Source organism: Propithecus coquereli, unplaced genomic scaffold, assembly GCF_000956105.1.
Source record: "Propithecus coquereli isolate 6110/MARCELLA unplaced genomic scaffold, Pcoq_1.0 Scaffold414, whole genome shotgun sequence".
Lineage (NCBI taxonomy): Eukaryota > Metazoa > Chordata > Mammalia > Primates > Indriidae > Propithecus > Propithecus coquereli.
Window position 1 is genome coordinate 1052595 of NW_012149886.1, and position 23202 is coordinate 1075796.

The window sequence follows — 23202 nt, forward strand, 5'->3', positions numbered from 1 at the left end:
TAGTATTCTAGTTTATGTCTATTTTATATAAAGAAATTGAGTAATGTACTAAAATGCATTTTTGTGGGGAGTGGAACTTTGAGTCATTGGATATATCAATGCTGCTATAACATTGAAATGGAAGGATGGAGAACATGAAGAAAAGTGTACTGATAGTTTCACCCTCTTTTTAGTCAGTTTATTACCACTGATAATCGTGAGATTAGAAAACTTGCAAGAAATTAATACCCTGGAGCTGAACAAAAAATCATTTATCATAGATTAGGTGTTGGAAGTGAAAAGAAGTGAATTCAACATGCAAAGTGTTGTGCTGTCTGTCAAAATAACACCAGGAGAGAAGTGAATGATCAAGTATATAGAACCAAGTATCACATTTGTGAATTAAAACTAGATTATATGTCCATAGGTTTGCTTAGAAGATACCACTGGAGTTTGTGACAATACAAGGAGCCTAAAATTGTTCGTGGCTAATCCTAAATCTGAATCATAGGCTAATCCTAAAATTGAAGATTTCCTCAAATAGAAATCATTTTTATAGATTTACTTGGCACTCATGGGATAAAACTGGGGAAGTTTTCATCATTTCAGGGACCTAGGCATTTATTTTATGTTATCCTCACATTTGAGAATGTATGTGCACACTATTTCACAGATATTTCATCCACAGATCGCTTAGAAGTATTATCTTTCTGTAAGTAGTTTTTCTACTGCAGACATCATTTTTCATTTGTGGAAATCCTAAATTTATGGGCAACATGAAAAAATATTCCTCTTTTGTTAAGCTAAGCAGATCAACCTGATACTTGTGCTTATTTGGTGGTGTTGCCAACATCATGCACAATACATTTAACATATAACAAGTTTAAAAATGGAGTATTTAATATTCCAGGTCTTAATTCCAGTTCTTTTTCAAATTTCATAATTTTTTGTTTCTTTGTTATTTTTTTCTATAACATTATTATTTGGTCTTCTCGTTTAGAGAAGAAAATACGTCTTCAGGTTGGATGCTATTGTTTAGTTATTATCACTAGTAAATGATTGTTGCTAAGCATATAGATCAAGAATGACATAGCAATAAATAGAGTGATTGGGCAGAAGGTGAGAGTTTATATATACTATAGGGTCTTAACGTGATAAGCCAAGACTAGAAGCAGGGAGCATAATTAAATGTGGCATTTTTAAAAGTAGCACTGCAGTAAAAAAATTGAGAATTGGTTTCACAAAATATCTAAATGCCCATTTTAGCTGATTATAAAATAATACATGCTATGGAAAAATATTTTCTAAATATTCAAAATACATGAATATTTTAATTGTCTATTACCCAGTGATTAAATGCAAACCACTATGGAGTTGTTGAATTGATTTCCTATGTTTCTAAGTTAATAGCTTTCATTATTTAGTTGTTATAAAATAATACTTTTTCATTTTAAAAATTACAAATATATAAAAGGTTAGAAGTAAAATTGACTATTATCTCACAATCCAGAGATAACAACTGCTAACATTATTCTCCTTATATATTATAGTTTCACCATAAATATGCTCAAAACATATATATGTTTTAATAAATTGCTTTTCTGTTAGTCAGTATCATTGGATATTATTTTATAAATCTGCATATTACATATTATATGCTTTAAGTTACTTACCCAGTCTACTATAGATTTTCACTCTTTTGCTCTTGTGAATGATATAACTCTATATTCATTTATTACTATTTCCTTTGGATTCATTCTTAGAAATAAACTCACCTCGTCAAGGCAGTCTGATATTTTTAAATTTTTAGGTCTCTTAATCCACATAGCCAAATTGTTTGCCAGAGCAGTGGTACCAATTTAAGAAATGTCTTACAGGCACATGTTGTTTTGAGTGTTCTGCTTAATTGCTATCGTTCATTAATAGTTTTATGTTAAAGGGAGTCAAAGCATTTTTGCTAGTTTGCATGTCCCTACTTATATCTACAGCGCTATAGAAACAGAGAAGAATAAAATGAATTTTGCAAAGTTGTTGAGTGTGAAAGATGCTAATAAAGGAAGCTAACTATTAAGCACTGTATATATTAGATTTGTAAGTTATGTTCTCATTTAAAAGAGAATTCAGTGGTATAAAATGATAAACTGATAATGGAAATCATGAAATACACTTATTTAAGAAGAAGAATATAGGACTTCCTTTTTAAATTTTCAATAAAAAACATCAATATTGTAAACATTTTTAATTGAAAATTTCAAATGTTAAGGGAAGAGTGCCATTACATTTCTCTAATGTCTTACTATTAAAATAGTTTTGATAAGTGTCTCACACTAGCAAAATATTTTGTCCTGTTGTGGACAGAAACCTTTCTTTGTTGAGATACTTATGCATATTGTTGACCACCTTTCAGTTACTCAGGATGAAATTTAAAGACTTGCCTTTGTGACCCTCCATGTTTAATAGAATTAAATTCTTCATTTATGTGTGGAGGAGAAGGGGGGGGATTAAGCTTAACTATTTGGAAAAAAGTAATAAATGTTGTCCCAAGAATCTGGCAGTGAAGGCAAACTACTGAAAATATTTCAAGATAAAAAAGATTTTAAAAAATAATAATAATGAGTGTTCATCTATTTCAATCTTCAAGGGGGAAAAAAACTAACTAAATTTGTAACTGATTGACTAGAAGACAGAGTTTAATTGTCTTCACTCAGCCACGCTGCTTCTCAATTCATGAGCTACATCTCATTAAGGAATAATGGGGAGTTAATTCTAACTTTTCAAGGCTTTGACTGGAGATGCCGAGAAATTGGCTGGAAATGCCAGTCCTGTTCACCACACGTGAACAATGAGTTTCACAGTAGATATGTGCTACAAATTGTGGAAAACCATAGTTTTACCTCGAGGAGAGGAAACTATTTTTCATCCAGAATAAGCATTACATTTATTTTCTGTTCTTTTGGTGATAATATAAAGAAAACTAGCAGTAACACCTCATGGGCTAAAATCCACCAGGAAAGAAAAAATTAGGCCTGTATGATGCATGAACATGAGATATGTAGTAAGTCTGATCATCATTAATTTAATAAATACCATGACCTTTTGCAGCTTTGAGAAATTTTTCTCCTAGTTACATTCACATACTAATACATTAAAAGTAATTCATTACCGTTTTAAATAAAGATCCATTATGTATTATTTTAGCTCTATTCATTTTATTGCTTAGAAATAACATTGCTATGGTGGTAAATTAGTTGCAAAAGGGATTTTTAAAAGCTATAATATAATAGTGCACTACCAGTAATTTTTAGAATAATCACTTGCAGCACTTCAGGTATTACATAATTTAGTTTGCATGAGTTTAACCTAAAAATTGCTCTTTAGCTCTAGAATCATAAGTAATTATCTATAAAGTCAACCTGGAAAAATGTTACTATGTTTACTTAATTATTATTAAACAAATGTCAAATGGTTATTTTATGATCATTCAAAATATTTTTGGAAAAACATGAAGGAATTAATTATTTGAACTATTAGATTCTAGTATTTGAAAAAATCTAAACAAGATATTTGAAAACAGTTGAGAATGCACTTTGCATAGTTTATGTCAGAGTAGGAAATACTCTTGTTCTAAACAAAGTTTACATTATTGATTAGAATAAGCCTTTTGATTACTACTTGGTTGTGTGATGGATATATATATTTTTTTCCTAAATATATCCTACTATGAAAAACAAGTAAAGTATCACTGTTAAGAAATGGAAATAAAATTTCAAGAATAATGTTTAAATAGCTCTCTTATAGCTACAAGGACTCTTCAAACTTAGAAGTACCAAAACTAAGAGACTTGAGATTCCCATTTCCACCTCCCTTTCTTCCCAAGATACCTTAAGATTTTAAAAAACTTTTTGGTAACCTGATTCATTTTGGTCAATATGAACTGAAACATAAATCTGATTTTTAGAGAAGATCTTCCTAATGCTCTAAATTTTTATTCCCACTAACCAAACTCTCTTCTGTTTTGTCTTATAATTATAGGATTTATGACTTCATATCTTATTAAGTGACTTTTTTGATCTGTCCCTGAATTATAGTGATTTATGAACAGCTGTGCTAAATTTTCATTCACTCATACATTCATTAATTTACTCATTCATTCAAATGCCTACCATGTCCAGGCAAGGTTCTAGGCACTAAGGATTAAGAATTAAAAAAAAAAAAAAAAAATGAAGTCCCTACCCACATGAAACTTACGTTCTAGTTAGTATGCCGAAATCTCACTCTAATGCTTTTCGTCTTAAAGAAGTTAAACTGAAACAAATTCACTTTATGTTCATGAATCAAAAAAGTCCACATTCTCATTCTGAATGAACAATTACAGGCTATTACAAGCAAATACAAAGAGTATATCTGTAAATTTAAAAGTAAGCAAATCATTTCATTCACTAGAGCTTATCAGACTACAGAGCCTAGGGCTATTAGAAGAGACCTAATTAGCATTGATACAATCAACATCTATATTTGAATCAACATCTTAATTTCACTTGCTGTGGAAAAAATCATGTGTAACAAAATGTAAGCATTGGTTGAAAATGTCGGGATGCTTAAAAAAATTCTGGAGAATTGTTATCATTTACAGTGACCTGCAACTATACACAATAATAAGACCTTACAGTACAATAAGTAATTGAAGTATATTGTGACTGTGCTGCCCCAAAATATACCTAAGTTCTCTACTACAAATGGCCTCTCCGTTGTAAAGGGCAAATTTATTTTACTGTTCTAATTTTAAAGTGTCATATTGGCACTTCCGGGTTGTTGGTTCTATTTTAATGCATTTTAAGTCTGGTGGAAAATGTTTCCGTTGATCATCAGGATAATGTAATGAAGGTGTTTAGTTCCTTAGTTTGGGGCTCGAGGGCCCCCAGCCCACTGTGTGCTATGGAATCAGAGAGGAACTGAACTGAGTCTCTGTGAAGATGTCATCGGGCTGTTTGACACCTGTGGCTTAGTGGGCAAATCCGTAATGTGAAGTCAACAGAATGACCGAGGGATGGTTTTCTTGTCTTTAAAAGAGACAAAAAATATTTACTTGTGCTGCTTCAAACTTTTACTGTATTAAATAAGATAATGATACCACTTTGCAAAGATTATACACAGCTCTCAAAACTATAACTGGTATTATTCCAGTTTTCTGCTATGGGCTGCTCACCAATATTGTTATAATTTATGTACATATGTTTAAGGAACGAAGGCCTCAAGATTTGAATTATATATTTGAACGACTCCTTTGTTTTCAAAGTGCTATTTGCTTATTTTGGAGCTGGAAGCAAATGACGAGATTCTCTTAGTTACTGGTCACCTGCATTAAACAACAGACACTGTGAAGTGGCTTCCCCAGGACTCAAGGCATAATGAACCCAGTAGGGACAGAAAGCTTTCTAGGCTTCCGAAGTAATATATAAGACATGACAGAGACTCTTTTTAATGAGAGTCATACATTACAGTTGTTTCTAAACCAAGAACAAACATTTTGGCACTTTCTCTGAGGATGAACCCAAGCCCAAGTCATTCACTGACTTCTGTGGCATGCAATGACAATCGTGGGAAATTAACAAGTAAGTGGAGCCCTCTCCTCTAATAATACCAAATGATTAAGAGGACCTAGAAAAATCAATTGACTAATCAATAGTGTGCAACTGCTTGGAGCATTTTCCCATGCTAATCAGTCATTAAGTTGTTCAAACTAAATGCCACCAGTTTTCCCAATTACTGAACTGATTTACAAGACGTGGTCAAGGATGTCAGAGTCTACCAGAGCCAGATTCCAGAGCATTTGGAGAAAGACAGAAATAATTTTTAAATGATCTTCTCTCACCACAGATTCAAAAGACTCTTGAAAGGGAGGCTAAGATGGGAGATGTCCTCTCAGTTTCCAAACATTGGTGAATTAATGTGGTACTCACAAGTTCTAAACATGTGAATTTGTTTGATAATATGGGTGGGACCTTGTTTGGAGGAGGAAAGGAGGTCAAAATTAAAGAAGACTTCTATACACTGTATATGTGCAGGCCTTTTAAGTTTTTTTAACTTCAGCCATTCCGAGCAGCATGCAGCAAACTTAACCCTGAGTTCAAAACAACAAAAGGTATTCTAACAACACATGTGAAGGGACATGTTATTACCCACCCATATAATGCCAGCAACTCTCGTATCAAAACCACTTATTAACTTTTTTAAGTTAAATGCCACTGTGGGGGAAAAACAACACTAAGAATTAACTTTAAACAAGGGAAAAAACCTTTTTTATTGATATGTTTTACTTTGCTGGCAGACCAGAGCAAAGGTTTTGTGAACATTTAAAAGATGAAAAAGGTGAAGAATCCCAGAAGCGGTTTATCTTGAAGCGAGATAACTCTAGTATTGATAAAGAAGACAATCAGGTTGGTTCTCAAGTTTGAGAGTGGCTGACATTGTTGTTTTTGAAGGTGGGCTGACTGATGTTCTTGTCGTTCCTCTGTTGTCCCCGCCTTCCCTCCCAACCATCCCTTTCCTCTGATACTACTGTCCTCTCTCCAACCTTCTTGCCCATCCTTGCCTTCCCCTTTGGCATTCAATGGGTAGCAAAAAAACATGTCCTGGTTGCTTTAGCAATGGCTCTGTGTTGGGCTGCATGGGTGGTGCTTGGCGCAGTCCCTGCTGCATGTCTTGGGGGGGTTGGGATGCCACAGGCTCCGAGCTGTGGGGAAAAGCTTTGTCAGTCGCATTTCCAGATGTCTGTGTAACTATGGCAGTCGTTCCACTCCCTACAGCTTTGTCCTTCAGTTGTGCACAAATTGAGCTGGATTATCAGTACGGACCGATGATCAACCGGTGTAGCCGTAAAGAACAAACCTTGTTATGGTGAGGACAGGTGGATTTTGCAACTATCCTAAAATAAGTCTTCACAGAAAAGAATTGACTTCATGTTTTAGTCTCCTACCTCCTCTCCTTCCCACGTTTTATGGTCCATGTAAATTGTCTGCTTGTTTTGCATGAACTGTAGCAGAATTTTATCCTTGTGTATTTTGCTTGTGACAAACACTATGTTGTTCTAGAGTAGCCTTATTCGTGGTACCTGGACAAGGGTAAAGAGACTTTACTAAATCTCTTCTCTGGATGGGGGGTGTGGGATCCAGGATGACTAGGAAAAAAACTAAGCAAATGGCAGAAGAAAATAAATTTTAAATTATAATAAGAACAGTAGAAAGTCATATAAATGCCATTACAATTATACTTTGTGTCTCCAACAATCAAAATAGATTTTTTGAAAATGACTTTGCTTTAGAATTCTTAAAGGTAAGACAATCCGCATCTCACTCAAGTTACCATTTTAATCACTCTCAGTGAGTCACTGTAAGCCAGCATGTGCATCTCTGGTGCACTTTTTAAAAAACTTGTTCATCATCTGTATCTCGTTTCCTCCCACCATCACCAAGCTACATCATGGCTCGTGTTGACTGTGAACATGTGCCTGTGTCGTGCACCTCGTGGGTGTCTGTCGAATGGATGGATGAATGCGGTTAGTGCAGAGCATTTTGTGAGGAATGGCAAGGGTAAGACGGGAGGGTGGTTGAGATGCAGGAAGTGGGTCAGATGAGAGGGTAAAGACCAGTCCTCATGCTGGGTTCTTTGAATTGTTAGTTTTTTGGGATTTGTCCTTATCAACAAACAGGTTTTCAAAATTTAGCTTATAAGCTTGAGATTATGCTTTCTATGCCAGATACAGTTCACATGATCAGTCATTGAGTGAATAAAAAACACGAATTATGAGGCAGAGAAACAGTGTCACATCTTCCTTCTATCCATTACTTTCTTTGCTCACTTGTTCTTTCTCCAATCCCCAAGTTTTCAAAGCTGTTTCTTCCCTCAAGTGTCTTGAACCAGCCACTTCCTTTTCTTTCCACCAGCATTCTGCCTCCTTCTGGGGAGTCAAAACCACCCTGGTAAGCAGGAGAGACAGAGTCCATCACTGGTGAGCCACTTTATACCTGAACTGGCTGGACACTTTGAGGCACATTCAGGTGTGTTCATTTTGGAAACACCTGTGCCACTTTCATCCAGTGAGGAAGCAAGCAGGAGCAGCAAACACCAGCCGTCATCGCATGTCACGTGCACACGCAGTACATATACTGTAACACAGCCCCCATAGGGACCGGAGAGAGTGAGGACTTTTCAGGCTCCATTTATTTAAATGAACATTTATTATTCTCACCTGACAGTTGCTTAACTGCAGTTTTCTAACAACCCAACTTAGATAACCCTCCTGATTTCTTTTTTCTGTTCAGCAAAACAGAATGCATCCATTTAGAGATGACAGACGAAGTAAATCAATTGAAGAGAGAGAAGAGGAATATCAGAGAGTGAGGGAGAGAATATTTGCACACGATGTGAGTAGTTGTTTTAATTGCCTCTTTAGTGCGGTCCTTCCATCAGCAGTAAGGCAGCCTCATTCCCCAGACGGTGAGCTGGCAGGCAGTAAGACGGCTGGAGCCAGGGAACAAATCGAACTGCAGCAAACTAGAGATGTTGTTGGAAGAGGACCTGGTTCAGGGAAGCAATGGAAAACTAGGCAAGGGTTTGGGTGTATTCCTAGGATATAATCGGTGGGGACATATAGAGGTATAATTTTAGTCAGTAAAATAGACCTTAAATACAGAGAGAGGTGGTCAGATAGGAAGAAATGCCTTCCTGTCCACATTAGCCAGCAGATTACCTGGGGTTGTATCCTTTTTGATTCCAACATTGTTCAGATGAAAGAATTGCAAAGAAGAGAGAATCTGTTGATCCCACACACATGCACACGTGCAGAGTGTATTCTCTGGGTTCTTAGCAAATACAGACATTTCATTATAGTAAAGTTAGGTAATAATACTCATTCACCCCTCAATTTCAGATCGAATCAAAGAAAATTCGGTTGGGAGTTTTTATACTCTACCCACTATGGCCAAGATAAAATTCAATTAAATTAAATAAAAAATTAAAAGGTGAGAAAATAAATAAAGGCTGGATTTCAATGCAAGGAAGTTAAAAGGGCAAGCAATTGCTGTGGTGCCATCACTCTATGAGATCATCTGGCAGCCTCCTGGAACGCTGTGGGTTCTTCCCTATGCAGAAGTAGAAGCATGAGCTCCGTGGTGAGAGCCTTCTGTGGCTAACACTTCCAGCTTTGCTAAATCAGGCGGCGCATCTGACCTCCTCCTGTGATGTGTTCCTGGAGGCTACACAAATCCAGCCCAGAGATGTAGGCTTCAGTGCTTAGCATGGAGTAAGACTGTTGTCCTTGGAGGTTTCAGGCCAAAGCTAGTTTCTCTGATCCTCCAGCTTTAATATTAAGCTGCAGGGGAGGTGCAACTTCCTCCGACACCACACTTCTTTCACACTTGCACTCCCCCACCCCACCCACCTGCCACCTTTCTTGAACATACTAAAATAGAATTTTGACGACTGAATAATCTGGCCTAGAGTTCTGAAATCAGGAGAGTGTGAGAGAGGGAGATGGAGGTCTTCATAGTTGGAGATCTGAATGCAATTCTAGAAGATTCTGCATATGTGTGGGTTACTTAGACATTTTTTATAATCAGAATTTCTGATGGCGCAAAACACAGCCTGGCACATGTGGGCCTTTAATTGTGTTTGCGGAACACAAGAATGAAGTGGTAAGAGAATCTCTCCCAGTCCCGGTGGGATAAGGATGCCTGCAGTGGGCGTGCGGGCAGTGTGTTCCTGTCGGGGACCTTCATGGTGAGAAATGTTTTCTGAAAGCTAGTTTATATCTGAAAGCTAGTTTATATCTGAAAGCTAGTATATATTATATTGTATTCTTGTTTCTCCCTTTTTCCCTCCCTTGGCCTCATGTATACACACAAACACACGCACACACGCACACACTTACACATACTTTCCCTCACACTCTGGCTCTGACAAGTCAAGTACTTTATAAATGAGTTGTTGTGTTGAAAAACAAATACTAATCACACAGGTAATGCACAGGCCACATTATTTCTTTTTTTAAAAAGTTGTGCCGCATTGTTTAACACTTGAGAGCTAGGTGACAGAAAGTCTGTCACTGATGCCTGCCTGTGATGAAGATGGCACGTGTGCTGCTTATTTCATTTACCAATTCTCATGTCCATACCTGAGAGGTCGAAGGGCCGGCACTGATTTTTCTCACACAGTGTATTTCCCTACCACCCAGTTAAAGCGATTGACAGCTAGGGATCTGGGTCCTAGATTAAAAAGTTGAGGCAAGCATTCCTATTTGAAGCCTCTACACCTACATGCTGTATTAACATTTTTAAAAAAGTAAAAGCAGACAAATGTAAGAAAGCTTAAACATGAAGCTATTGTGATAGCCTTTCTATTCCATGAAATCATTTGGCAATCTTCTTTCAAATGCTGTGCCTTCTTTTCTCTGTAGCAAGGGAGGTGTGAGCTCCTTTGGTAGGCTCTCTAGTGGCCAACACTTCTGGCTTTACTAATTTGAGTGGGGTAGGAGCCTGTTTCTAGCACTACTTTTAACTTGATATCCTAAGGCAGGGTTTTAAATTGGCGTCCTGTAGCCAGACTATACTCATAGAATAACTTCCAGGATTAAATGAAACCCCTGATGTCATTTATAAATTATGTTCATGAACATGTGTACATTTTTCTAAGGAAAAGGTCTCTATTGCTTATTATTGCTTATCATATTCTTTTAAGTTTCCCTAACCTTTAAAATACTAAGAGCTACTTTCTTAGTGAAAAAAGTGTCCAGTATCTTTTTCTCTAGCCCTATAGTTCTCCTAGAGACATGCAGTCATAATACTGGCATTCTCTGTGTATTAGCTATGTATTGCTGTATAACAAATTATCCCCAAATTTGGCAACTTAAAACAAATAAACAGAAAATCCTTATTATCTCACAATTTTCATGTGTCAGGAGTTTGGGCATGGCATAGCTGGGTGGACCAAGCTCAGCGTCTCTCAGGAGGTTGTAGTTAATCTGTTAACTGGGGCTACAATTATCTGAAGGCTTGATCAAGTGGTTATCAGCTCCCATACTCACTCATGTGATTATTGGCAGGCCTCAATTCTTCACTGGCTATAGGCTGGAGATCTCACTTCCTTACTTTGTGGGCTTCTCTATAGATTGTTAGTTGTTGGGACTCTTCTTGACATGACAACTAGCTTCCTTACCATGTGATCTCAGTTCCTTATAGACTTCTCTATAGACTGTTGGGTGTCTTCTTGGCATGGCAACTGTCTTCCCCTGGAGGCAGTTACCCAAAAGAGAAATCAAGAGAAAGCCAAAGATGAAAGCCACCATCTTTTAAAACCTAATTTTGGAAATGGCATATCTTCCCTTCTGCTATATTGGACACACAGTCTGACCTTGTATGATGTGGGAGGTACCACACGAGGTTGTGAATATCAGTAGGCAGGGATCATTGTGGGAAGCCCTGTATTGACAGGATATTACTATTTGCCTATTGACACAAACTCTCACAGACATAACATAGCAAAATGAACTTTCCTGAGTACATATAATAACAAATCTTCCTTACCAATACAGTACACTTTAGGTGATTTTCATCTGTGCACCTCCAGTTCCCCAAATGATCATCCCCAAATTCTTGAGGCACATGATCATTCTTTCCTAAGGTGATAATTACATATATTAAGTCAATTATAAAACAAATACAAAGAATCCAGCATAAGGAAATGTTACAGAAGTCTAATCTTTTTCTTAGCTGGTCTTTAATTTAGTTTCTGCATAATTTAAAAACTGAATTAGCAAAACAGCTTTCCTTGGCAATTATTATTTAAGTAACGGACTTATTTAAACAGGTTCAAATATTGATTAAGTGTGTATATATTTTTTGCTACTTGAAGTAACAAAAAGAGTTCAGAAATACTTCCTGATATTTACACTTCAGCAAAAGTCAAATTTATTTTAAAATTAGAAATATTCTTGAATATTTTCTAAATGTACCTTGGTGTCTAAGGTGTATGTGTGTGTATGTGTGTGTGTGTGTATGCTTTTGTATGCAGGCACACAATCAAATTATGTGGATTGCTTTGGGGATTTTCTAGAAAATAATTTTCAAATATAGTTTGAGAATTTTGGTATCTTGGCATAAGATGAATTTATTTATTATTTAAGAACTAAACAGTTGTAAGTTAAAGCACACAGGAATTTAGTTTTCAAAAAATAAATATTTTTTGTAGTCAGTAATATTTGAAAGTAACTCTTTTCCTTTGACAAGGGTTTAAGATTATTTTTTGCTTAATTCTATGCAACATAGCTACCTTTGAGAAGGTTAAGTTGAAAAAGCAATATATTTGAGAAGGTATGTTTTACCTGGAGGGTTATTTCTGAAGATTGTTTATGTATAAATAGGGATCCAGGGAGAAGTTCATCTGTGGTCCTCCCAGCAAGTGCTGGGATTCCTCTGCAGTGAAAACAGATGATAAGGGCGTGCAGTGTCACTGGAGTTGGGCGTGGGATGTGGGTGAGAACTCTGTAACCCATTAGGCAAAATCATTTTTCTCCTTTTTTAAAAAAAGCAAGCCTTTTATATCTGAGAATGTATGTAAGTGACAGCTTTGAATGCTGCACTTAATTACCATGACAATTTTATCTTTCTCTGCTATTATAATTTGCAAGTTATGAATACTACTTTTTAAAAAAAAATTATTTTTATCAGCTACTAAATCACAGCCCATAACTGTCTCAGTCTTATTTATGAAAATGTGGCGGTGGGGGGCTGACAAGATAATTTTTTAGGACCTTTCAAAAAAATCAGAAAAATATTCTTGAAATACGTTTTTGAGAAAGATATCTTTGACTTGCTGGTGTCTTACTTTTTGGTTCAAAGAGATTGGGCTGCTTAACTTTCCCCCAAATGCTATTAGATTAAGGAATCTGAAAAGATCACTGTGTCTTTGATCAGCTACTTCAAAGTAGAGTCTCAATAGCTCCAATACCCAGACAGAACATTATAAACTTGATTGACCTCTTTCCAACTACAAGAGCTGAGAAGCAGCAAAGTATTGAGCTCATAAGGTATATCTGAGACAACCTCACTGTCTTTCACATACCATTATATGACTCCAGCCAGTAGTAAAACCAAACTAAAGGAAATAAAAAGGGTAGAATACTTAGTTTACTCTAAAGAGATCTTCCTAGGATGTCAATAGCACATCATTTGTATTTGTTTCTCTTTCTAGATATAAATGTCAAGTTAAAAAAAGATATTTTCTAAAAAAATTTGTCCTTTAATTGGCTATTTTTTATTTTTCTTAAATAAGGTTATTGCACACTTGAAATTCAGGATACATGCCAAATGCAGAAGGTTAAAACAAAACTATTATGGAGAAACCTTCACTGAAATGCCCAGACCACTGAAGAAAACACCATGTCTAAATCTAGTCCTCTGACTTAGTGGAAGGAAATGGTTTCTCTAGCAAAGTGGAAAAAGAAAACCATATGACGCTTGGCTCTCTGAGCAGTGGGTACATTAGTAGCATATTTTAATTCAAGAATTAGTTATTAAAAAGGTCATTATTATTTCTTTAGTTTTATCCAAAAATGGACCTGTTAATTCTCTATTTATCCCTTTAACAAGTCACTTATTCATCATCGAGAAAATTCTACACATATAATATGGTGTATGTTATTTATATTTAGAAACTTAGTACTTTGGAAATGATTTTGTGTTCCTTAGTAAACACAGGCACCCTATTACAGGACCACAGCACCGTATTTTGTCCAGACTTCTCTTTTTCTGTTGGTTTAAATTTAATTTCATCCACCTTTCCTCAGCATGTAATAGTAATGGAATTTCATCTTCCCTCCATTGTGTCTTAACCACAAGATAGGAAAGAAATGAATGCTAAATGCTAGGTGAATGGAAGCTAAGAAGAAAATCATTGGTTTTCTGGGTGCAAAACTGAGAAATATTAGATGATGCTTGATATTTTTTTCTAATTAGCTTCATTTCATCCTCACTTGTCTTCTTCCCTCCCCTTTTACTTAAATTAATGATTGATGGCATTTCTTCAATTTTGAGAGTCTTACAGTCAATCTCTTTCTTTCATGACAGTTTATCGTTACCAGGTAATAATTGTAGGATTGTGGCTTTACAGCTCTCCCATCCTTAGGTGGATCATGCCAAGTTTGCGTGTTCTGCCCTAATTTGAACACTTTCCCTTGGCTTTCGTTGGTGGCTGCACCTCCGCAGCTCCAGAGGAAACCACGAGCTCAGAATCCGATGGCCACACACTTCTCCAGCAGTTTCGTTTCTCTTCTTCTGACCTCTATGCAGAACGGGCTAAATCTGTTTGAAAACTGGAGATATCCTGATGGAAATGTACCCAATGCTGCATGAGAATTGTTTATTCTTCTAATGCCAACCTATTTTTTTCCCTTTTTATTTCCATCTTTTGCATATATATTTCTTAATACTTTTTCCCTAGGAAGGGAAAAGTAATTTTAAAATCAGGCAAGGATTTGGGATCCCTCAGCATTTCCAGAACGTCTGATACAATGCCTTTTTTTATTTTTCAGTCAGTTTGCTCCCAGGAAAGCCTTTTTGTGGAAAACAGGTAAAATTAAATTTACTTTTTTATGTCTTTAGAGGAACAAAGTCTGTCATGTGTGTTGTGTATATTCATAAATATCCCATAAATGTGTGCTTGAATATATGTATAAGTATATACATATATCTATGCGTACACATAGATATTCACACATGTGTTATTTAGAACATCTAAAAATTACTTAATTTTGGGAAAAAGTTCTTTTAGTTACTTCTAAGCAGAGTTTTAAACATTTTCCTTATTTAAAGTCTCAATTTCTGATCCTTCTAAAGTTATAATTTTTATTACCTTCACCAGGCGTTAAAAGGAATAAAAATTGAGACCACACAGGAACTTGCAGTTTCATTGGCTTATTGAATAGGCTGCCAAAAGTACTTACGTATTTGGTATAATTAGCCACTTCTTGTGCACCATAATTATATGTAGCTATACAAATAATAATCGGAATAATATTATCTTAAGGCTTTCATTCTAAGTAATTAATCTATTAGTCTTCACAAAAGCCTGACCTGAAAATCTTATCTAAACTGGTCTATATTCAGCAATATACCTGGCATAGGAATTAGTGGGGGGAGGTAGTTGTAAAATGAATGAGTTATAAAATTTAAAGAAAGTCTTGAGGATAAAAGCAGAATTTTTTCAAATCTTACATATACCTTTTTAAAAGCATTCTAAACTGACATATATATTGAAATGCTCCATTGATTTAATTGCAGATATTCAGGGCAAATTAAAGAACTCACATTAACTTGTACAAATCACATTAAAATACATCAAAATGGGAAACTTGGTTTGGAAATATGATATCTATAAATAAAGTGGTGGTTAATTTTATTTCAGGTGTTGGCTTAATGGGTGTCCCTATAACAGTGATTAAAATGGAGACGGATGATAAAAAGCCAGTACTCAGAGAAATTTAATCTGGGCATTAAAGATGATTGATTAAAGAAATATGGTCATTCATATTTGCAGTTGGAAATCTTCAAGTAACTAAACCTTTTATAGAATAACCCCTTTTAGAAGAAGAGACAAACTTGGAAACAAGCCCATATAAAGGATTCAAACAACTTCAAAGTCAATATATATTTAGAAAAATATTTTCTATTTACAGTAAAACTAAGAATCCATGAGCATTAACATCTTGGAGGTGATTTTGAAGCATTCCATAATTCCATTATCTTTACCACAAAGATTAAGTGAGCATTTACAATTCATTTTAGTGTGAAACCTTATTCCTTAGTCTTCTAGCCAATTATTTTTCCTACCTTACTCCCTAATCTTATTCATGTACACTCAAGTGTCCCTTATATTCAAATTGGATTATATTCAACATTGCAATAATTGGTAACATATTTGCATTGCATACATGAACAAATCTTGATCATCCCCAAAAGCAATACTCTTACTGAATGGCTCCCTTACAAAAATAAATGTATTTTGGGGTGCCTACCTCAATATTTCACTATGCCAAGAAATGAAGAATAACTTTTTTATTACCATAAGAAAAAAAAACCACAACTAATATATTTAATTAAATCTCTTTTATATCTGCACCAGTTTCTTTTATTCTCCTCTCCTCTTCCATTCCCTCTATTTTCTCTTCCCTTCCATCCCCCTTACCTATCATCAGTGCCTTAATCCTATGGTAGGGATCCTAGTCCTATCATGCTGCCGTATATTTATTATGACAAAATTCAACATCACACAAATAAAACATAGTGTATGGGAATGGTTTACAAGAAAGGTGTGCTATGGCAGCATACACATCCATTTAACATAGGACATTTAGTATCCTGAGGTTTTATATCATAAAAATCATGTTTTTCATTTCCAGTAGGCTCTTGGAAGACAGTAACATATGCAATGAGACCTATAAGAAAAGACAGCTCTTTCGGTTGGTATGGTTTACTTTCTTAACCTGTGTTTTCAGATTATGTGGCAGAATCAATGTTAAATATAAGTGTATTGGTGTAAAGTATTTCTGTTCATAAAAATATGTTCAATTATCTCTTTGTAAAGCTTGTTATATAGATAACTTTGAAGTCATACTGGGTAGTGTAAGAAATGGGACTAGAAAGCTATCACTTTGTCTACAATTCTTTAGGGTTCTTCCTCTGATTTTCTGTTTTTCAAGGGCTAACTTTGGCAGCACACTGCTTTAACATTCCCAAATCAACTTTGGTGAACTACACTGAGTTAAATTTTCTGACAGGTTGCAATTGTATATATATTCCCAACACTGGAAAATAAATCAATGATCACCTTATTTGGGTAGCTAATTTTCACTTTTTTAATCATAATATTTCAAACAGTATTTTTTCAGTCACAGATTTTAGGTTCTAAAGAAAGATATGAGGTTCCTTCTAATTATAATGAATTACTTAAATTAAGGTCTGTGTGGGATAAGGTGGGGAGGATGATAGTATTTTTTAAGTTCTACCCTAGGCTTGAAGCTCCATAAAAGCAGAGACCACACATTTTCTCCCTACCCTACTTAATGTATATCTGGCATCCGTTATAGAGCAAAGGGTACACCATGCTATAAATACACTAAGTATCCAATGTGTATATTTAATGTGCTCATGTGTTTATAAATACTTGGACTCACTTCTGTTGTAGGAAAGGCAACAACAAAAAAGCACACTTAGGGGAAAGAAAATACTAAGAAAAGTAGATAGATTGTGTGCTTAGAAAGTATATTTTTGCAGTAAATCTGAAATTTAGAGCTTATTATCAATAAAGTTAGAGTAATTTGTTTCCTTACGCTTTGGCAGAAACAAGAACAAGAAGCTTCTTTTTCTGCTTCCTTTGCTTTTCTAGGTTAAACAACACAATCTACCTTGTGTATCATTAGACAATGTATTTTCTTTCACACTTGAAGATTTAAGAAAATCACCTTGCATTTCTCTTTTGTAACCCCGGAGAAGAAATAACATTTACCATCACTCCTGCATTCACACACTATGATCTAGTTTGTTTAGAACAGTACAGGGAAAACATGAGTTCTTGCCCCTGAGAGGCCAGTTAGTTTTACATACCCCCAAGTCTTCCCCCAAGTCAGAGATACCATGTACACAGTTGGGCCATTCCAAATACAGATTCCATCACCCACCAAAATCACCAAGTGCAGAAACTCAGGAAGATAACTTAGCACAAAGCCACCCACACAATTGTAAGAGCAATTCAAAGTGTACATCACCCCTAACCAGGGCAAAAAAAAAAAAAAAATGCATTCAGACTTAAATGAAAATAAATGTTATCAGTTATTTTAATCAACAAAGAAACAAAGCATAGAGCATATGCTTTATGACTACCCTGGGATCAAATTCTAGTTGCCTACAAGAGAACCAGCTCCAGTGGCAAGACATTTCATTATCATCGTCTTCCTGGATTCCAGTAGGAGGGGACCAGGACTGGGCTTAGGAAGGATGGGAAGACACCTGTGGATGTGTTTTTCTATAATGTCTGATCTCACACCCAGATAGACACGAAATTCAATACTGAATCTCACCTTACCACTATTAAGATTATAGAAGAGAGAAGTATAAAATAGAGAGCATAAAATATGTTTTAATGTGTAAATATCTAGAAATCATAAATTAGAATTAGATACATTATTTTGAATCTCATTAATGCTAACTCCCTAAAGCAACAACTTAAATTCCATTTTTTTAATGCACAGATTTCAGTTTAGGATGATGATTTGAGCTGTTCAGTAGAGGAAGAGAAGTTATGGGAATCTTAGTTTGCCTTATTGACCAGGGGATGTGACACAGTCTAAAGGAACTCCTCACAGCGCTAGAAACAGTTCTGCTGGATGAAGGGTGCACACTACAACACACTAGATTGCACTCAGAAATAGTGGTGGCCATCTTCTTTATCAAGAAAGGCTGAGTCACAATGGCATTTAAAGGAAGTCTGGATTCCCTCCATGAGGTGCAGAGGTCACATGGAAAGGGATAATTGAATCAGAATTAGTAATGGTAACAAGGGACCACTCTCATATGGAGAGCTTCCTTCTGATGTATCTTGCATGCTGAGCCTAAGGACTGCCCCCAAATCTTCAACCAGTATCTTTCTATAATAAATATTTCAAATTAGCTGCAAATTAAATTAGCCAGACTTTGTCAAAGATGAGTCAACATTGTCAGAATTATATGGGAAAAGAATAAAGCTGAATTTGGAAAATAAAAGAGAAAACAATAAGGAATGGAACACAAAGCCTTTGAAAAGACTATTTTATCTCCACTTTACCTCTCATGGCTTTCTCAAATTTTGAAGGAGTTTAAAAGCTAAAGTCACCTGGCCATTGGTGAAGGTCTGTTAGTTCATACCTGTAGCCTGGTCTTTATCCGGTGGTCCTTGTCTCTAAAACCAGCCATCCCTGAGAACAGAGAGAATGTTTGTAAGGAAACATTGATGGAGGCTGGCAGGGCACTGAATATTTTCATCCAATGCTCCCCTCGAAAGTGCTTTTGGTTTTGTGAGTTTTCTGTTCCGCTTCCTCCCTTTGCTTTACAAAGTTTCTGTCACTGATTAGCTATTTCATTTTTATTACCTCTTGGATCCATTTACCTTCTTATTGTTTTCCTGAAATAAAAGGAAAAGTTTAGTAAGTAAAGTTGGAGCAAAACTTAAAATTTTCTGTATACCTTCTGTACAATTTGGTTGGTGAGTATTTCAATCAGGTATGTGCACTTCTAGCATCCAACAGCACATTATTGTCTTTAAAAGATTATTTTTTAACAAAACTACCAATCACATCTGTGAGATTTGAATGAAGATTCGAGTATATCACATGGCTAATATGAAATTAAGGGTTATATTTATTATGCATGACTGATGTTTCATTCACTTATTTATAATCCATTAGAATCTTAAAATATTTTACTAATGCATTATTTCCATCTGCAGAAAAAGCTTTGGAAAAATATTAACAAAGTTACTCTTTAAGCAGATTGGAAACCAATGAAAATGCAAATTTCATCAAATTTTTTGTAAAGCACATGCAATTTTGCATACTCCTTAGAGATATTCTAGAGTTTTCAAAATTTACTTCTGGCTATTGGATCTCTTCAAATACATTCACTCTCTTTCTATTCGAAGCTTGAACAATTGTGTTCTTTCACCTAAGGAGCTTTTTAAAATAATTTCCATTTATCCCCTTGGAAAGTTTCATGTCAATGTATAGTGTTTACACTATTATTGTTATTTTCATAAGCATTTCTATGTGAAAAGAATTAAACAGTTCTTTCCTCTGACCTTGAAGGTTAAACTCACTGAGCAAAAATTTTACCATAGGTTTACAGAATAATTTCTGTGATTTTTGTGCTGTCAAAGCCCTGGTGAATTCAGATATATATATATATGTATCTGAATGTGTATATATATATATATATATATATATATATATATATATAGTTGGAAAATGAGTTAATAAATAGCTTCTCTGGACCTGTGTACATTTTTTCATAGCCAATTAATTGTATAATACTAAAGAAAAAGAAAAAACTCTTCTGTGGTGAGAGTTACTTTCAGGATAATTTAAGATCATAATGACTTCTAAATATTAATTCATTGTTGATTCAGGTCAGAAGAACTTATCCCCCATCCTCTCTGTAAGAGAAGTTAACAATTATATTTTATACCATGTTTTTCTAGTTGTTTCTCCTTCACGGGCAGAGGGATCATGTGACATTTCTAGGTTTGGTTTTTCTGTTTGTAACATACCTGTTATGTGTGATGTGTTATCTGTCTATATATCATTAAGGTGTTCACAGCAGTGTTTGGGAGGCAACCGGTTTAATAAAGGGGTTGTCAAGAAGGGTCTTGTATAGATGACTCTTCCGAGAAAAGTCCCACTTTGTGCCCATCCAAGCCATTCATGCAATGTAATCCCCTCCCTGTGCATCTTTCTGGTGGACATGCTCCAGGGGCAACAGAGATGGCTCAGGGAGAACATCTGGAAGTCGACAGAGCAGCTCAGAGAATGAACTCAAGTGGTCTGATCACCAAAGGGCCTGGAGCAGCACAGACTCTGACAGTTCCAACCGCAATCTGAAGCCCGCCATGACCAAGACGGCAAGTTTTGGGGGCATCACGGTGCTGACTAGAGGTGACAGCACATCCAGTACCAGAAGTACCGGGAAGCTGTCCAAAGCAGGTAGTTAGTACTGAGTGGGTTTATGTCCTGTGGTATTTTTTAGCTTGTACCTAAGACACATGGTTACCATTCCCTTTGACTTTGAGTTAACTAATAACAATGATATTAAATACAAGGATAGCAGGGGAGTCAGAAGGTGCAATTTAAATAGGTTACTACCTCTTGTTAGCCATGTGCCTAGGTCATGTTATTAACCTCTCTGATTTTCAATTTCCTTATCTATAAAACCTAGGTTATCATAGAATGTTACTCCAACTCTCCTTAGTAGACTTAAAGTTTACTTAATTAAGTTTATTTAAGTTCACTTCATAAAGGTAATTTAAGTTAAATCATATATATATATGATTATCATGGCATCTGCATTATAGCACCTATTTAACAAAAATTAGCTATTGCTTTTTTTTGATAACACTGTCATTATGACAAGCTATTGCTTTTTAATTTAATTCTATGATTTATTCTTTACAACCAACGTGTAAAGCTTCAGTTCTTGCATTGGCAAGAACTGTTAGTATGATCCTGGACATGTGAGTTAACCTACATGTGCCTCTGTTTCCTCATCTAAGAAATGGAAATAATAACAGTATTTATATTACAGTGTTATTGTGAAGACTAAAAGAGTCAATATACACAAAGCAACTCGAATAATGCCTGGCAAGTTATAAGCCTTCAATAAAGACTAGTTCTTATTTATTTTTATTATTGTCATTTAATGTTTTCATCCCTGCTTTGCAGATAAGGGAAGTGAGTCTTAGAAAGGTTTAGAGTTCCCAAGCTACCAAGTGCATGTATCCTTTTTTCTGTTTTTTTTTGTTGTTGTTGTTGTTCTTTCCAAGTGAACAGTGATATTTTGAGGCAGGTAGCTCAAGTTTGCATGAACAGTCTTTTGAAGGTGAGTGATAAAGAGAGATCCAGGAGAACCATTAACTTGCAGTAGCCTTAAACTGATGGAAGCATGACATCATAGTGCTCATTTGAGTCTGTAGACTACCCTCATGATCTGCCACTTCTAGCTTTTCTGGTCCCAAGAATCCTTCATCATTGTTTTTGAATTATTTTCAAATGTTCATAATTAAAATGCCTCATAAAAAAATCCCAGGAAGGTGAGAAATGACCATTCAGTCGCACTTCAGGGACTGAAATTTGTGGTTTTGGTATGTAATTGTTTTTGCTTTGTTTGGGTTTGCCTCAGAAAGTCAGACTCCCTACTCTCACTAGGGTGGGGAGTTGAGAACTGTGATTCAGTGACATGCCCTGGGTGTCAGGATGTGCTGGTGGAGCACTCATGGTCCTGAGGTAATAGGTGAGGGGAAAGTCAGGGCAGGGATGGGATGATGAGTGGAGAACCCATTACAGTGTAGACATGGGCATCCTTGGACCGTGGATACTTTCCCAATCAACTTTCGCATTCATGCTGCAGCCAAAGTTGGGGGGACAGGGATTGGCAAAATCTGGGTCCACCTGTTGATGGTTTAACATAATTAGGTTGTTGACAAAGTCCTCCTAAGAAGTTATATTATGTTTTCCTACATAGGAAAAAATTAAATAGCATTTAGTCACAGCCACTACTTCATAGATCTATCTATCTATATATAGATATATAGATATATATATCTCTACACACACACACACACACACACACACACACACACAGACATACACACACCCTGCTTCTTGGAAATATTCATGTGGGCTCCTCCTGCCTTCCTATAATTTTTATTCACTAATTGGTGAGTTCTTGATTTCTTACTCTAATTAATTGCTCTCATATCCCACTATTGAAGCAACTGAAGTAAAGAAAATCCACTGTGGTGCACTTGAGCTCTTGTAAACTAAGAAAGGTTAAATAGTTTCCAATCTCCTTAAAATGCAGAAACCAAGTACTTTAAATGGTGCACTTAAAAATTCCAGCACGCCAAAAGAGCTCTTAAGATTTTTAAACTAACAGTCATTCTCCATGCACCAACCCCCAATCACTTCCAAAGCAAAGCTCTCTGGAAACATTTAAAACACCTCAAAAATGCTAAAATGCCATGTTATTTGAAGAATGATTAGAGATTGTAAGTGCTTCAGAAATTTTTTTTCTTTTAATCTAAGTGTCTTCATTTGAAAGCTTGTCAAGGTGCAGACATGGAAAGGGAATAAAAACTTAAAGGGGATCAAGATAGGATGTCAAAACAAACTTACAATTTCCCTAGATGGATTTATGAAGCAAAACTGTCAGTTTTGCTGTCATGAATCTTCAGAATAGCACAAGTTTTCAATTTTTTACCTCATTGTTCACAGTGGAATTGCAAACTTTTTTTTTTTTTTTTGACCTTTTAGAAACCAAGTCTGGAGTTGTGGCATTTAAGTTACTCTCCTCCTCTAATTACATGGGTTCTAGCTTTAAATAGAGAATAATGAGATGTTTTCCATGTTGGAAACATGTTTCCCTACCTTTT

At 35.6% G+C, this 23202-nt stretch overlaps 1 protein-coding gene across 2 annotated transcripts in view; it reads left to right on the forward strand.

Moving 5' to 3' along the window:
* ARPP21 (cAMP-regulated phosphoprotein, 21kDa) overlaps positions 1–23202 on the forward strand; it is a 153444-nt gene that overhangs the window by 63089 nt on the left and 67153 nt on the right. For both annotated transcript variants that reach the window (XM_012653138.1, XM_012653139.1), the window contains 5 exons: positions 6308–6416; positions 8301–8402; positions 14564–14601; positions 16430–16489; positions 20529–20758. In XM_012653138.1, coding sequence (XP_012508592.1) covers positions 6308–6416; positions 8301–8402; positions 14564–14601; positions 16430–16489; positions 20529–20758 — 539 coding nt within the window. The remainder of the gene's footprint in view (positions 1–6307; positions 6417–8300; positions 8403–14563; positions 14602–16429; positions 16490–20528; positions 20759–23202) is intronic.